At 42.1% G+C, this 15,714-nt stretch overlaps 1 protein-coding gene across 4 annotated transcripts in view; it reads left to right on the top strand.

The window, feature by feature from the left end:
- OTUD5 (OTU deubiquitinase 5) overlaps positions 1-15,714 on the top strand; it is a 186,104-nt gene that overhangs the window by 118,311 nt on the left and 52,079 nt on the right. For all 4 annotated transcript variants that reach the window (XM_033922901.1, XM_033922908.1, XM_033922916.1 and 1 more), the window contains exon 6: positions 14,400-14,585. In XM_033922901.1, coding sequence (XP_033778792.1) covers positions 14,400-14,585 — 186 coding nt within the window. The remainder of the gene's footprint in view (positions 1-14,399; positions 14,586-15,714) is intronic.

The following is a 15,714-nucleotide window of genomic DNA, read 5'->3' as shown; positions in this document are numbered from 1 at the left end:
ATGTTTCAACATCAACCGGCCTGCCTCAGGAGTCTTAAGAGTCCATTATTGAAGTCAGCTCATTGGTTGTTGATTAGAGATCAACGGAAAAATATTTGTCCCCTTCTCCACCCTGTCCCCGTGGGCTCTGTCTCCATCCCTGCCCCATCCCCGCAGGCTCTGTCTCCATCCCTGCCCCGCCCCTGCGGTCTCTGTCTCCATCCCCGCCCTGTCCCCATGGGCTCTGTCCCTGCCCCTGCCCCATCCCCACAGGCTCTGTCTCCGTCCCTGCGGGCTCTGTCTCCATCCCTGCCCTGTCCTCGCAGGCTCTGTCTCTGTCCTCGCGGGCTCTGTCTGATCCCATCTACACAAGGTTTGAATAGCTATTTTATATTGAAATCATTTTATTAAAGTATGAAAAAGAACAATATGCTGGACAACTGTCATTTTATAAATCACAAATACTGAAAAGGAATCAACAAAACTCATCTCCCCTCACAATATCCCTTCCACTATCAGAAAACTGAATGCTACATAGAAAATTCATCCTAACAGAATACCTCAGTCACACACACAGAACACAAATGCCAAATACATAATAACTGACCAAAAATGATAAACATAAATTAAACCACCTTCCATATAGTACACCAAAGAAATAAAGATTCATTTCTTCCTGTACTGTGCAAAATATAAAGATCACACATGTCAGGGATGGTGTTAGGCCAAGGAGTGCAATTAGGGCAACTGCCTCCTGGCTAGAGAAAGCCCTATGCCTGCTAGAAGCTGAAGGTGGCACAGGTTAGTAGAGGGCTTTGGGGACTCTTCCCAGATTTCTGGCCTGAGCTCTACCCATGTCTAACATCAGCAGGATAAACATTTCAGTTCTTGTATATTCTAATCACAAAATAGAAAAAATAAAATTATTTTTCTACTTTTTGTTGTTTGGTCATTATTCAAATCATGTTGGTCCCAGGCTCTGGATTCTGTTTGTCTTCTGTTAACTTGCTTGCCAGAGTCTCCTGCCCATTTGACGTTTTCTTCTTTCTCCATGCTCACCATCCATCTTTCATCTCTTGTCTTCCCCTTCCGTTTCCCTTCCCTCCCCCGGAGGTCTGGCGTCTTTCCTTTTTTTTTGTCTCCAACCTCGCAGTCCAGCATTTCTCTAATGTCCACTCCTCCCCCCACCCACCTGCAATCCTCCAGCGACCCACCCCCACCCCCACACACACTACCCATTCATCCAGCATCTCTTCCTCCTTCCCCACCACCCCAGGATCTATCATCTCTCCCTTTCTCTTTCCAACTGCTCTCCTATCCAGTATCTCTATCCCCCCTCTCTACCCCTTGGGTCCATCTTCTCTCCTTTTCTTTTCCCTCCCTCCATCCCATTGTCCACCATCTCTCTCCCTCTCCTCTGTTCAGACCCATTATTTCTTCCTCTTCACCTCCCCCCTCAGTCCAGCATATGCCCCTCCCTTTGGACCCCCCCCCCTCCCTCCATGTTCTTCTAATAGCTACTACAACAGGGAGCCCCCCAAAGGCCAGCATGCCTCCCCCTTCTCTCCACCATCATCCAGCATCCTCCTGGTTTCTCTTTAAAAACTAATTGCAACCTGTGGAGGATCACTGGTGCACTTCCCTCTGCCAAGTCTGCCCCAGACCAAAATAGGACGTTAGGTCAGAGGAGGAGCGGGACCACAGGAGAGGGAGTAAATTGAATTATAATAGTCTAAACATGATGTGAGAAACGTAAAGAAAGATTTTGTTGTGAAGAAATATCAAGAAAAGGTTGAACAACATAAAATTGATTCAAAAATTAAAATGGTTTGACTAGTTTCAAAATTTGTTCTTTGAATTTTAGTTCTTCCCTTGATACTTAAATGAAGGGACTATATTGCTATTTGGTTACCTATCTTGGGAGCCAGAGAAGGAGTGATAGATTTACTCCTGTTCCATAATAAATTGATTGCCACTGAACCAAGAAGAATTTTTTGATAAAGCAGTGTCTAAAATAATAAGATCTGGATTGAGTGAATAGTACAAAACATAAGAAAAATAATATCTGCCTAATAAAATTCATGAAGTTCTAAATCTTGAATAATCATTGCAAGAGGGATAAGAAACAAATTAAATAATAGAGGAGACAAGACAGAACTTTTTGAAACTCTGGAAATTAAGGATAATTTATGGATTATGACCTGACATTAGAAATAAAGAAGGCTCGATCCGATAAGAAAGAAGAGAATCATTGCAGTACCTTTCCAATAATTCCCACATGGGATAATTGTGTGAGAAGCAGCCATTAAATCCAAGACTAGAATGGTATAATCTTCTTTATCCCAGGACAAGCAGGCAGCATATTCTCACATGTGAGTGACATTATCCATGGAGCCTGGTATAGACAGTGTTAGAGTACTGCCACTTTAAAAAATTTTGAAGTCTTGAGGCTGCCCATGCCACCCCGCATGCACCAGTGCTTTCTTGCCTGATGTTTGCTCGCAGGACCATCAGTTCTTAGTCTTCCACAGAGCTAAGTCTGTTCTTAGAGACTCTCCAAGTGCGTTGTGTTCTTCGACTCGTTTTTGTCTTCCCATTCATTTTTCCATCATACTTCGACTTTTCCTTTGGTTTTGTGTCATCCCAGAAAATTTTGTTTATTTTGACCAAAATTTTTGTTTTCGGTTCTTCTGGCTGGGCCCCTCATGCTTGTTTTCAGGCTGGGTGTGTCAACCATTTTTCAGGTTCCTTTCCATGCAACCTCCCTGGGACCATTGAGTCCTTCAATCTAGCTGCGGTGGTATTCCCCTCCATGTCCAGGGCTCCAAGTGGTTTTAAGCAGTGCACTCTGTGTATCTGGACCATATCTATCACTGACTCGCATGTCTTACATATCCAGTGTCTTGGTCCTCAACACCATCCATATTCCTGCACATGCTGCTCTACTCTTCAGAAGAAGTCCCTTTGAGCCTGCCAGATTCAGTTCGAAAAACTGTTTGGATCAGCATCAGGAACATCAGCTATGAATGATTTATATATATATATATATATATATATATATATATATATATATTTATTTATATATATATATATATATATATACAGTCAAACCTCGGTTTGCGAGTAACCCGGTTTGCGAGTGTTTTGCAAGACGAGCAAAACATTCTCGCAAAACGTGTCTCGCAAACCGAGTGTTGACTCGATTTATGAGCACCCCCCGATAACCGGCATCGCTCCCCCCCACTCGCAAAGGGCCCCCTCCCGCTTGAATCGGCACCCCCTCCCCCCCCCCCCGCGAGAACAGGAACCCCCCGCCCGACCAACTTTAACTCACCCCCCCTTTGGCACCGGCACGCAGCCCACAAGTGCCGGTGCCGCTTGAAGATCTTCTTCCTTGTCTCTGCCGGCTTTGAGCATGCATCTGCGCATGCTCAAGCCCTTCTAATTCTCCCTCTCGCCAAGAATCTTACAATCTAAACAGGCAAGACAGACAAATATGCCTTTCAATACACTTTTTGAAGTAACAGGTAGAGTTTTTTTTATTGCCAGTGACCGTTACAGATTTGCTTACTTGGCTTGTACTATTAGCATTCCCTAGTCCTGTTGGGCTTTAACTGAGGCTTTTCTCTATACCTGTTTTATTTGTTAATGCTGTGTATTTGGAGTGTTGTCATCTCACAGTTTCCAGAAGAGTGTGGACTATTGGAAAACAAGTATTAAAAACAATATAGGTAGGATCTATGCAGTTGCAAATGTTATATAGATTAAAGCCTATGCTACCAAATTATGACTTTCAAAGTGTAGTGTAGGCATTGATCCTGAGCAGGGTGGATTATTGTAATGCACTATACCTGGAAATTGCTAAAGTGAAAATGAGGGCCCTGCAAATGTTGATTAATTCTGCAGCTAGGTACTTCTAGAGCAGTGGTCTCAAACTCAATCCCTTTGCAGGACCACATTTTGGATTTGTAGTTACTTGGAGGGCCTCAGAAAAAATAGTTAATGTCTTATTAAAGAAATGACAATTTTGCATGAGGTAAAACTCTTCATAGTTTATAAATCTTTCTTTTTGGCTAAGTCTTGATAATAATATTGTCATTTATAGCTAAAGAGACATATGATCAAGAAACTGTTTTATTTTACTTTTGTGATTATGATAAACATGCTGAGGGCCTCAAAATAGTATTTGGCGGGCCGCGATTTTGAGACCACTGTTCTAGAGTGATTCATATAACACCAGTTTTGAAGCAACTCATTGGTTGCCGATGCAGTAAAGAGTCCAATTCAGAATTCTTTCCATAATGCAACAGATTTTGTACCATATCTCTCCTTCTGTTGTTCAAGGTTTATAAAAAAATCTATCCGCCTAAAAGAAGTTTGTGATCAGAAAATAGTATGAGATTATGTTCAGATGTAGGCTGTCAATCTCCCATATTAAGATTGGTGCAGCCATGTTGCTGGTAGCGGGGGAGGGGTGTGCTGAGGGCAGACAGCTTTGCTCGGGGGGGGGGGGAGACAGAAGGACACAGACAGCGGCCAAGGAGAGAGAGAGAAAGAAAGAAACACAGACAGACAGACATCTATTCTAGCACCCGTTAATATAACGGGCTTAAAAACGTAATGAAAATAAGTGCCATTATCATATATTGGTCTCGTTTTATTCTGTTTTGGATTGTACATATGTATGATTCTATTTTGGTTATTTATAATTGTTTTTGAAGGCATTTTATTTTTACAGCTGCTTTGTTTTTACTGTATCTCTGTGTAGATATCAAGTTATTTGATAGGTCACGGACCATTATTAGATATTATTAATTTTCTTATCCTGATACTCTCTTTAGACTTTGTTTTATGATAACCAGCATGGTTCCACATGTTTTTATAATATTTCCCACCTAATTGGCATTACTTTTCTTTCTATCAGCGTGTATTCACAATCACTTGTGATCTTAATAAGCACATATCTTTACTTAAAAATAGTTATTGTTTCTTCATTTTGTACCCTTTACTATGGGTTCACATTTCCTTCCACTATATAGTTTTTCTTCATAATCACACGTCACTTTTAGCACTCTTTCTAGAAATTGAATATTTCTTCTTTTTTTCAGTTTAATTCATTAGCATTTTGAGACCTTACTTATGTTATTTCTTTTAAAGATTCCTGAGGAAGTCACACTAAATTTGACAGTGCAGGTGGCCGCCTTTTCCCATTTCCTCTGCCTTCTAGCACATCCCTTATTTTAAAGTGAAAAGAAATTAATATTGTGAGCTGTGAAAAAATAGTCATGGGCTTTGTTTGGGCTTCTGGTGTCCTGTATTGGTGATTTCCTGCTTTTAATGCAAGTGCAAAATGACTTGATATTTATCAAATATGTTAAGCTTCTTCAGACACCCAATGGCTGCGCTTAATGGGTTAGAAACATTATTAATATCTTTTTCTCTGCAGCAGGGGGTTTGATACCTTACCTTTTCTTTGTTCTTTTACAGCTGATAATTTCAGGGCCTAGCCTTAGACCAATAAGCAGCTCAGCAGGCTATGAAAGAAACCCCCCTTTCTACAGTGCTCGAAAACTTGTCTCTTCTATCCACTTTACATGTTTACTTGACAGGTCACAGTGCAGGAGTTTCATTATTACCCAGCAATGCTTGCCCTTTTTTTCAGTTTAAAAAAGTGTGCCCCCCTTTGAAAATTTTGTTTCAAGATATGCCTTCTGTAATGAGTCACTATGCAAACTGAGACATTTGGGAACTGCCTGTTTCTCTGCTTTTGACTCATAATTCACATCTGCCTTAGTTAATTATTGCTTATCCTAGGACAAACAGGCAGCATATTCTCACATGTGGGTGACGTCATCCAAGGAGCCCTGGTATGGACAGTGTAAAAGTGTACTGTCTCTTTAAGCTTTAGAAAGCTTTAAAACTGCCCACACCGTGCATGCACGAGGGCCTGCTCCTGCCTGACACCAGCTCGCGAGGTCATCAGTTGTGGTTTTTTTTATTATTGCATTTTATATTTACATCCAAGAATAATAAAATTTGAAAAAAGAAATACAAATTTCTTTGAAGAAAAGAAAAAGGGAAATTAACCTAATGATAGATAGTCCACAATTACAAGAGAGAGAGAGGGAACCAATCACTTTCCAAAGGAATTTGGATTTGTAAGAAAATATAAAAAAGAAATACAGAGACTGTTCAAAATTACAAATAACCTGATTATTAGACATTGATATTAGCATCGAGGGTCATTGAGGTTGCTTTCCAGAAAAAATTGTAGTTGCTCAGGTTAAAAAAAAACATGGTCACGTGATGCAGCCTACCTAACTGGACAGGAGTGTGTTTTTGGACACAAGGCATGAACTTGGGAAAGAGGATGGAGGAAGGGAGGGAAAGAGATGCTGAGGTGGGGGAAGGAGTGCATTTTTGGACACAAAGCATGAACTTGGGAGAGAGGATGGAGGAAGGGAGGGAATGAGACTCAGATACTTCAATTTATTGGAGCGATCCTGGACACAGTCCTCATGAGGGCATTCCTGCCGTCCAACCGTCTTCAGACTCTTCAGTCTCTATGTCAGCAGGTACTTCCACAACGTTCCATCTCTGCCAAGCAAATAATGATACTCTTGGGTCACATGGCCTCCACAGTTCATGTCACACCCTTCGCACGTCTTCACCTGCGCACTCCTCAATGGACCCTAGCTACCCAGTGGTCCCAAGCAACAGATCCCTGCTCTCGACACATATCTGTGACATCGTCTCTTCGTCAGTCTCTACAATGGTGGTTGATATCCTCAAATCTCTCCAGAGGTCTTCTGTTCCATCTGCCTCCTCATCACCTTATCATCACCACCGACGCCTCCCCTTACGCCTAGGGAGCTCATTTGAACGAATTCCAAACTCAAGGTCTTTGGACAGCCCAGGAAATGAAACATCACATCAATTTCTTGGAACTCAGAGCGATGTTTTATGCCCTCAAGGCCTTCCAACATCTTCTCTTTCCTCAAGTCCTTCTGCTCTGCACAGACAATCAAGTTGCAATGTACTACATCAACAAGCAGGGCGGGACAGGCTCTCGCCTCTTGTGTCAGGAAGCCCAGAAGATTTGGGCTTGGGCCACAGATCACCAACTATTCTTAAAAGCGATCTACATTCAGGGAGAACAGAATTCCTTGGCGGACAAACTCAGCAGAATTCTCCAACCTCACGAGTGGACTCTCGATCCTTTAACTCTACAGTCCATCTTCGCTCAGTGGGGCACTCCTCAGATAGACCTATTTGCAGCTCCTCACAATCACCAGCTGCCCCTCTTCTGCTCCAGACTCTACTCTCCTCACCGTCTGACAGCGGATGCATTTCTCCTGGATTGGTCCAATCTGTTCCTGTATGCTTTCCCTCCGCTGCCTCTCATGTTGCGAACTTTGTTCAAGCTCCAGAGGGAACAGGCCACCATGATTCTCATCGCTCCACGATGGCCCAGGCAACATTGGTTCTCCCTTCTACTTCAACTCAGTTCCAGGGAGCCTATTCTTCTTCCATTGTTTCCCTCTCTGCTTACACAGCATCAGGAGACCCTGCTGCATCCCAACCTCCAGTCTCTGCACCTGACAACTTGGTATCTCTCGGGCTGACTTCGAATGATACTCTGTTGTCTCAGCCCGTTCGTTCTATTTTGGATGCTTCCAGGAAACCTGCAACTCTGCAATGTTACCATCAGAAGTGGACAAGATTTTCTTCCTGGTGTCTTCATCATCATAATCCTACGTCCCTTGCAGTGGAGACTTTGTTGGATTACCTTCTTTCTTTGTCCGACTCTGGTCTCAAGTCTACTTCCATCAGAGTCCACCTCAGTGCTATTGCTGCTTTTCATGAACCAGTTCATGGGAAACTCCTTTCAGCTCATCCCTTGGTTTCCAGATTCATGCGGGGCTTTTCAATGTGAAACCACCTCTTAAAGCTCCTCCTGTAGTCTGGGATCTCAATGTGGTTCTCTCCGCCTTAATGAAGCCTCCGTTTGAACCTTTGGCAACGACTCCTTTCAAGTTTCTCACTTGGAAAGTGGTCTTCCTCATCGCTCTAACCTCTGCCAGGAGGGTCAGTGAGCTACATGCACTGGTTGCGGATCCACCTTTTACAGTCTTTCATCATGACAAGGTGGTTCTGCGTACACATCCAAAGTTTCTCCCTAAAGTTGTCTCTGAATTCCATCTCAACCAATCTATTGTTCTGCCTGTCTTCTTTCCGAAACCTCATTCTCATTCTGGAGAACAGGCTCTGCACACTTTGGACTGTAAGCAGGCTCTAGCTTACTATTTAGAGCGTACTAAGCCCCACAGATCATCTCCTCAACTCTTTCTGTCCTTTGATCCGAACAAATTGGGACGTCCTGTTTCTAAACGTACGTTGTCTAATTGGCTTGCAGCGTGCATTACATTTTGTTATGCTCCGTCCGGACTGACACTGGAAGGTTCTGTCACGGCCCATAGAGTTAGAGCTATGGCGGCATCTGTAGCTTTCCTCCGTTCCACTCCTATTGAGGAAATCTGCAAAGCTGCTACTTGGTCCTCAGTTCATACTTTTACATCTCATTATTGTCTGGATGCATTCTCCAGACGGGATGGACACTTCGGCCAATCTGTTTTGCAAAATTTGTTTTCCTAATGGCCAACCTTCCCTCCATCCCTCTTTTTGTTAGCTTGGAGGTCACCCATCAGTCAAGAATATGCTGCCTGCTTGTCCTGGGATAAAGCACAGTTACTTACCATAACAGGTGTTATCCAGGGACAGCAGGCAGATATTCTTGCGTCCCACCCACCTCCCCGGGTTGGCTTCTTAGCTGGCTTATCCTAATTGGGGACCGCGCGCCTCTGTCGGGCGGGAAGGCACTCGCGCGTGCGTGGTGCGGCCTACTAGAACTTTCCAAGTTCTTAGAGTGCAATCACTCTAAAATTGTCCGTACCGGGGCTCCGTCGGTGCCGTCACCCATCAGTCAAGAATATCTGCCTGCTGTCCCTGGATAACACCTGTTACGGTAAGTAACTGTGCTTTTTCAACATTGAGTCAGTCGATGCATGCCTATCTTCGATGCCATTAATCATCAATGCAGGCTGCCATTTCTGAAGTGCTTTGCCCATTGGGGTTTTCAACACTTTGACACCTGTGCACTTACAATACTGGCTTCAAAGCCCTTAGTATGGGTGCAGTCTCTCACCGTATGCAGAGTATCTGTAGAGTAAACGGCTGGCCATCGGCTTGCAATAATTTTTACCTTGATGCCCCTTTTTTACATTTGGTACTGACACAGCTTTAATATCAGACTCTGCTCGGTACCGATCCAGACTCTGATCTCTACCTGCATTGAGATCCGGTACCGACACTATGTTTCCCTTGGTAGCATTGCTGCTTCTTGTATGTTCAACATTTGGTACCGGTGTTACCTTTGTCTCCCTCAGTACTGGCCTAACCTAAGCATAATATAATCTTGTCCTGGACTTCATAAACTGCAATGGTCACATTAGTGTTGCTGGTTAAATCCACTTGAAAGACTCCAGCTTCAGAGTCTATGTCACTGCACCATCAGGACGGGACGGCCGGACTATGGATAAGTTTGGATGCCGTCTTTACCAGACCTTTATGTTGGCTAACAGAGTTCTCAATTTTAACTACTCTGTTATTTTATCTCAGACAGCTCATACAAAACTTGGCTGGTTTCGAACAGTATATTGCATTTCACCGCCTGCCAAAATTTCCAGACTTCAGTCAACTGAGAGGGATCCACTATGGCAATAGACTTTTTCGTAGTTGAACAATCCTGTATATCAGAGGTGTTCCTTCATGGGTGTAGAGCCTATAATCATGGAACACCTCTGCTCCTTCTTGCTGTGTTTCTACTTCCAATGGGAATCTGTCAGAGGTGTAGAACTTGTAAAGATGGATCTCCTATTCTACCTATCATAACAACTTGGTTTCTCACCATGCCAAGCTTCTGAACAGAGGGATCCATTCGGGGTGTAGAGCATGTTAAACTTGGATCTCCTCATCCATTTGGAAACGGTCTCAATTCTAGGTGTAGCACCTTTAAGTGGATTTATTTGTTTTTCGCAATTCTTCTCTGCTACGACAGCTCACACTCCAAATGTTCCACATTGCAGATTTTTTCATTGAAGTATTCTATTGTACCTCATTCAGCCATTGAATTTCGATGAACCTTCCCAGGAGATTCTTACATCGGCTCTTCACAATCTGTCAAAGACATTATGTTTTACAGATGGAAGATAACTCTCCCCATCACTATGCCTCCACCAGTGATTTCCTCTCTCTTCAGAATTGGTCTACCAATGTACCATCAATGAATGTTACTATCCTTATCAAATAGATCAATGAGATGTTCTCCTTACTTTATTGCAGTTTCTATATTTCCCTAAAAAAAAAAAAAGCAATATTTATTTTTAAAAATTTCTATACCATTTAAAACCTAAACGGTTTACATAGTTTTACATACATAAGTTTATAAAATAAAATAAAAATAGGCAAACATAAACAAACAATCTTCAGGAAAATCAGCAATAGGAAGACAACTCCAATTCCTGTGTTATTCTAATGACCTTGGAGGTCTGGGAGTAGCTGTAGGGAGGAGAAGGCCACTAAAACATCCTATTAAGGATGATATTATACCTTTCAAGCTTCATTTGTATTCATATCTGGTCTAACTGCAAAATTTCTAGACCTTACATAATCCTCTGATTATTCCTTAGTACCTTGCTATGGGTCTATGCATCTCTTGTAACTAGTGCACAAGGGCATAAGTTTGAATCCCTTCAAGGGTACATCCCTGTATTTCCAAGGAAGGAATTTCATCTGTTTAATGTAGTTACTTGCATCTATTACATAGCATGTCATAATGCTATCTTCACAGATTCTCCAGTCCTCTTCTATTTTCTGTCAGGAATGACTTCTCCGTTATTTCCAATTCAGACCTTTTTCTCTATTAAAAGTCTCACCTTATTTCTCTCTATATGTCTGTCTGCTCCATGGCTCACTAATATTACATATAGACAGCACTTTTCACAATTTTTTTACTACTCTCTAACAAAAAAAAACTGACCCCCCCCCCCCTCTAGAAGGATGGTGCCTCACTGGTGGAGATGCTGCCCCTATGCCCTAAGGTTGTTAACTGGGGTCCTACTACTGCTCCTTGTGACTCTACGCAGATCTCACATAACATCATGCCCTCAATGGCAACCTTTTTTTCTTTATTCCCTTTGGGTTAGTGGAGTTTCTTTTTCATTGCATTTCTTCCTGCACTGCATTTTATTCTTTCTTCCTTGTTGACCTCTTCATTATTTTCGCTATGGCACTCCATTCTATGGAGACTTCAGCAAACCCAATACTTGGTACTGTTTTTTTGACACTTTAGGATACTGGAGTTCTTTTTCCCTGTTGTGGCTCTTTGGGCCTCTGGCTTTTTTTCTGATTTATGTATATCCTCCTTCATGCTTACAACCAATGTGCATTCAGTGGAAGAATGGTCTAGTGCTTAAACCAGCTACCTTCACACCCTAAGGTTCCGAGTTCAATTCCCAGTGCAGCTCTTTGTAATTCTGGGAAAGTCACTTAACATTTCACTGCCCAGATACTTATTCCTAGGCATTAATTTTTCCAAATTTCCAACGACTGAATATGTTGGATTTTAATTTCCATGGCGCTGTTTTCTATTCTTCAAACACACAACATACTTTCTTTCAACTAGTGGCCTTTGTGTTCCACCACCACAATTCTATCTTCTTTGTTTGGGTATGCCTACATTCTCCCTTCACCACAACTATTTGGATGGCACAGTGGTTTAAGTGTTCAACTTATCATTTCCTGGAAATGTGCTCCCATGGGTTCAAGTCTCACTCCTAGTAGCATTTTAGATTTCCCTTAAGATTGTCAGGTTTTTCAAAGTTTTTTTTTTAAATTCTTTATTCATTTTCAAATCAAAACAACAAGTGCACAAAAATACATCATACAAGTAATCCCCATATAGCACTATAATATCTAACACATAAAATCTAATAGTGTAATAACCCCACCCACCCATCCACCCTTCATCACATTTTCAACTAAAATAAAATATACACGTTATAAACCATATTATAACATATCTTGTAAAATTACCCCCCAACTCCACCCGCTCCCTTGAGTGTACTAAATACAGTTAAGAAAAAAAAAATAATAATTTCTAACTTTTCTAATTCTTCATAGCCCCTACATTCTTTGGTGGTCTTGACCTCCTCTCTCGCTTCTCCATAACCATTTGCGAAGCACCTCTAATGCACAAGCACATAACAACAGTATAGTTAATTACTGTGGACTCCAACCTTGGCGCCTTGGGTTATGAGTTCTGACCCTGAGCATCCCATGTGACCATGCACAATTCGCATAGGATTTATTGTGCCTCTTTCCATTTCTAAAACTTCACTCAGACATTCAGTTCTGGTATTGGGACCAAACCTTCAAGTCTCAGGGTCCAGGTCACTTCTGGTACATACCTAATTTTTTCCCATCCTAAAGGCTATGCTTTTTTCTGTCTGATTATCTTCATAACTATTTTTCCCAGCTATTCGGTCACTGCTTCCATTGGACTACTTTTTTCTGGTTTTATGCCTCTTCTGATTGTATCCACATTCTTGGTTGTTCTCTTCGTTACACCTTTCCTATCAATTCTTTGAATGGGAAAAGGTCCTATTTCTCCTCATTTGCATTCCTATGTCTGAACTGTACTCTGTTTCTCTCAGTAAGGTCTGTAGCCCAATTTTTCACGGCAGAGAGGTATCCTGGGGGTTAACAGAACTGCCCGAGAGTATATAGACCTGGGTTCAAATCCAACTTGAACTTTCACATATATTTACAAAAATGTGCATATTCTGCTCTCTTAATTTTCGAGCCTTACTGCTTCACTGTTTATTTAGTCCCTTCTCAACTGGTTCCTCTTTGTTTTCTTTTCAGCATATATTGTGAGAAAGAACTGCTTCTCCTCTGTTTTCTTCCATTGACTCTGTTCTCCTTACAAGACATTCTAGAGCTCTCATATAGCCTCCTGACAGAACTATTCATATATGACTTAATCCTCAGATAGTCTTTCTTTTCAGTTCTCTATTAACGCCCATAGTACAGAATTTCTCTCCTTTCTATGCTTTTGTTCCCAGTTTCATCCTATATTAGTCTATTAAACACGAATCATCCTTTCTTTTCTTTTTCCACTTTCTGGTTTTTCCCTCTCATTTCCTATCTTCTCAAGAGGAGACAACTGGCTTTCTGGAACTTTTTCATCTGGCACTTCTATATGTGCAATTTTTTTCTATTTCCCTTTCTACTTTTCTCTTTGAATCCTTCTGGCATCTTCCTCGCCTATACTCAGACTCACCTACCATTCTGAGGTTGTCTCCTTTTTTAGAGCCTCCCTACACATTGCTGTTCTTACTTTCTTACCCTTTCCTCTTTCGGAGGATGGGTTGTATACCTCTTATAATAATACTAATAACTTTATTTTTATATACCGCAATACCACAAACAGTTCAGAGCGGTTTACAGAGGAAGAGACTGTATACAGTCAGCGATATTATAAAAAAACTTTCAAAATTACATTAACATGGTAAGATTAATCAATTTTTCCTGGAAGTGTTTTAGAAATACAACATGGTAGAAATGTCTCTTTCTTTTCTTCCATTGCTCTACCTGCTCGACTAGGACAGTATATATGTCTTTTGAGCAGAGACCTTCCTATTTATGTTTTATTTAGAGGCCAACTCTCTCCCTCCTTCCTATTTCATAAGCTAGGGAGTCCCACATGTGAGAATATGCTGCCTGTTTGTCCTGGAATAAACAGTTACTTACCGTAACAGGTTTTAACTGGGAACAACAGGCAGATATTCTCACACCCATCTCCCCTGGTTGACTTCTTCACTTGGGCATAGAACCGATGACCTCACGAGCCAGCGTCAGGTAGGAAGGCACTCGTGCATGCGCAGTGTGGACAGTTTTAAAGCTTAAAGTGACAGTATACTTTACACTGTCCGTACTGGGGCTCCGATGATGACCTCACCCACATGGGAGAATATCTGCCTGCTATGGGACGTAACTGTATTTTATCACTTATTTACTCAATTATATCTTAGTAGTAGTGAAAGAGGAAGCTCCAAATGTGTTCTGTGTTGCTAATGTCAACTAGTTGACATCAGCTCAAAAAGCCACACATTGTGGGCTTCAAGGAGCCCTTGGCATTAACTCTATAACATGTTTCTAAAAATATTAATTCCATCAGCGAGCTTCAGTATGTTGAGATGAATAGACTTCAGTGGATTCCTATCATTTCATTACTGAGCAGTCTGTTTCTTGAGGTACTTTGGACTGATTGTTTTCTTCTTCCTCCTGTTGCACTGCAGTATGCAGACCAATCATTGATGAAGAATGCCATCAAAACCTCAGAGGAATCCTGGATTGAACAGCAAATGCTAGAAGATAAGAAGCGGGCCACAGACTGGGAGGCGACCAATGAAGCCATTGAGGAACAGGTGGCTCGTGAGTCATATCTTCAATGGCTGCGGGACCAGGAAAAGCAAGCTAGACAGGTAATATCCACAGGGGAGTATTGCACATGACCTGCAGTCCGTTTCCATTTATTACCAGAGCTCTCTCATAGAGAAGAGCTCCCCCCTGTACATTGAAGATGATCAGAGCTGGTAAGCACAGTACAATCATGCAGCCTATCTATGGGGATATTAGACACACGTTTTAGGAGGACAAGAAGGAGAAGTAGCCTCTCATACTCTTTTGGGCTTCCAGCTCAATCAGAACTGTGTGTGGACTCCAGCATCACAAGCTTTTATTTACAGTTACCATAGCGGGGAGGGGGTTCTTCCTTTTACTATTCACTACCCCAGTAGTCATATTGACACTTGTCAGCCAGATGCCATGCATCAGAGTTCCTTACAGAACCTTCTAATCATTGGCCTTAAATCTAGCCATTTAGTGTCACTGATCTGTGAATGCTGCCTGTGCCTTGTCTGGCCCAGGGAACAAGCTCTGGTTCTTCATATGACATACACAGCACTATCACTGTATTGATCCTCTGAGACTCTAGGCGCTGACATACTTTCTTTACTGCATTGTAAATTGTAAGGAGGAAAATGGGCACAATCTGAAATTTCTAGTATGACAAGAAACACTATTCCTGAACCTAGAAGTTGACCTCTTCTCACGAGAATTCTTTTAGGGAGCTTCATTTGTATTCTTTTTACTCATCCTCCTCCCTTACCTTTGGGCTGTCCTTCAACTCCTCAGTTGTCTTCCTACAAGCAAGAAAGTAGGAGCTTGTCTTTTCTAGTCGTGTTTCTTTTCATTTTAAATTCAGTCTTTTTTTTTCACTAACCATTTGCAAGGCTTTTTGGTGCTGCAGAGGATCTCCTTAGTGGGACAGTTCTGGCTGCAGGAGAGCAAAGACTCTGAAGTTGAGGGTCTGCTTCCAAGGAGCAGACAGCTTTGCAGCACACCTACTTGGACAGCCTGCACTAACAGTTCAGGGGCTCAGGGACCATTCCCTTGTGAGCAAGGCTCACCCTGGGTTCATCTGCAGTGGGCTTGAGCATAGGCTAAGTGGATCTGTGGTAGTTTTTCCAGGATTGAGGCCAACTGTGTTCCTCTCCCCTGTTTGCATACATATGATCCAGTGAGGGTTGAGGTTTCCGGCCGGTTCATTGT

Source organism: Geotrypetes seraphini, chromosome 1, assembly GCF_902459505.1.
Source record: "Geotrypetes seraphini chromosome 1, aGeoSer1.1, whole genome shotgun sequence".
Classification (NCBI taxonomy): Eukaryota; Metazoa; Chordata; class Amphibia; order Gymnophiona; family Dermophiidae; genus Geotrypetes; species Geotrypetes seraphini.
This window is presented reverse-complemented; position numbering and strand designations above follow the sequence as displayed.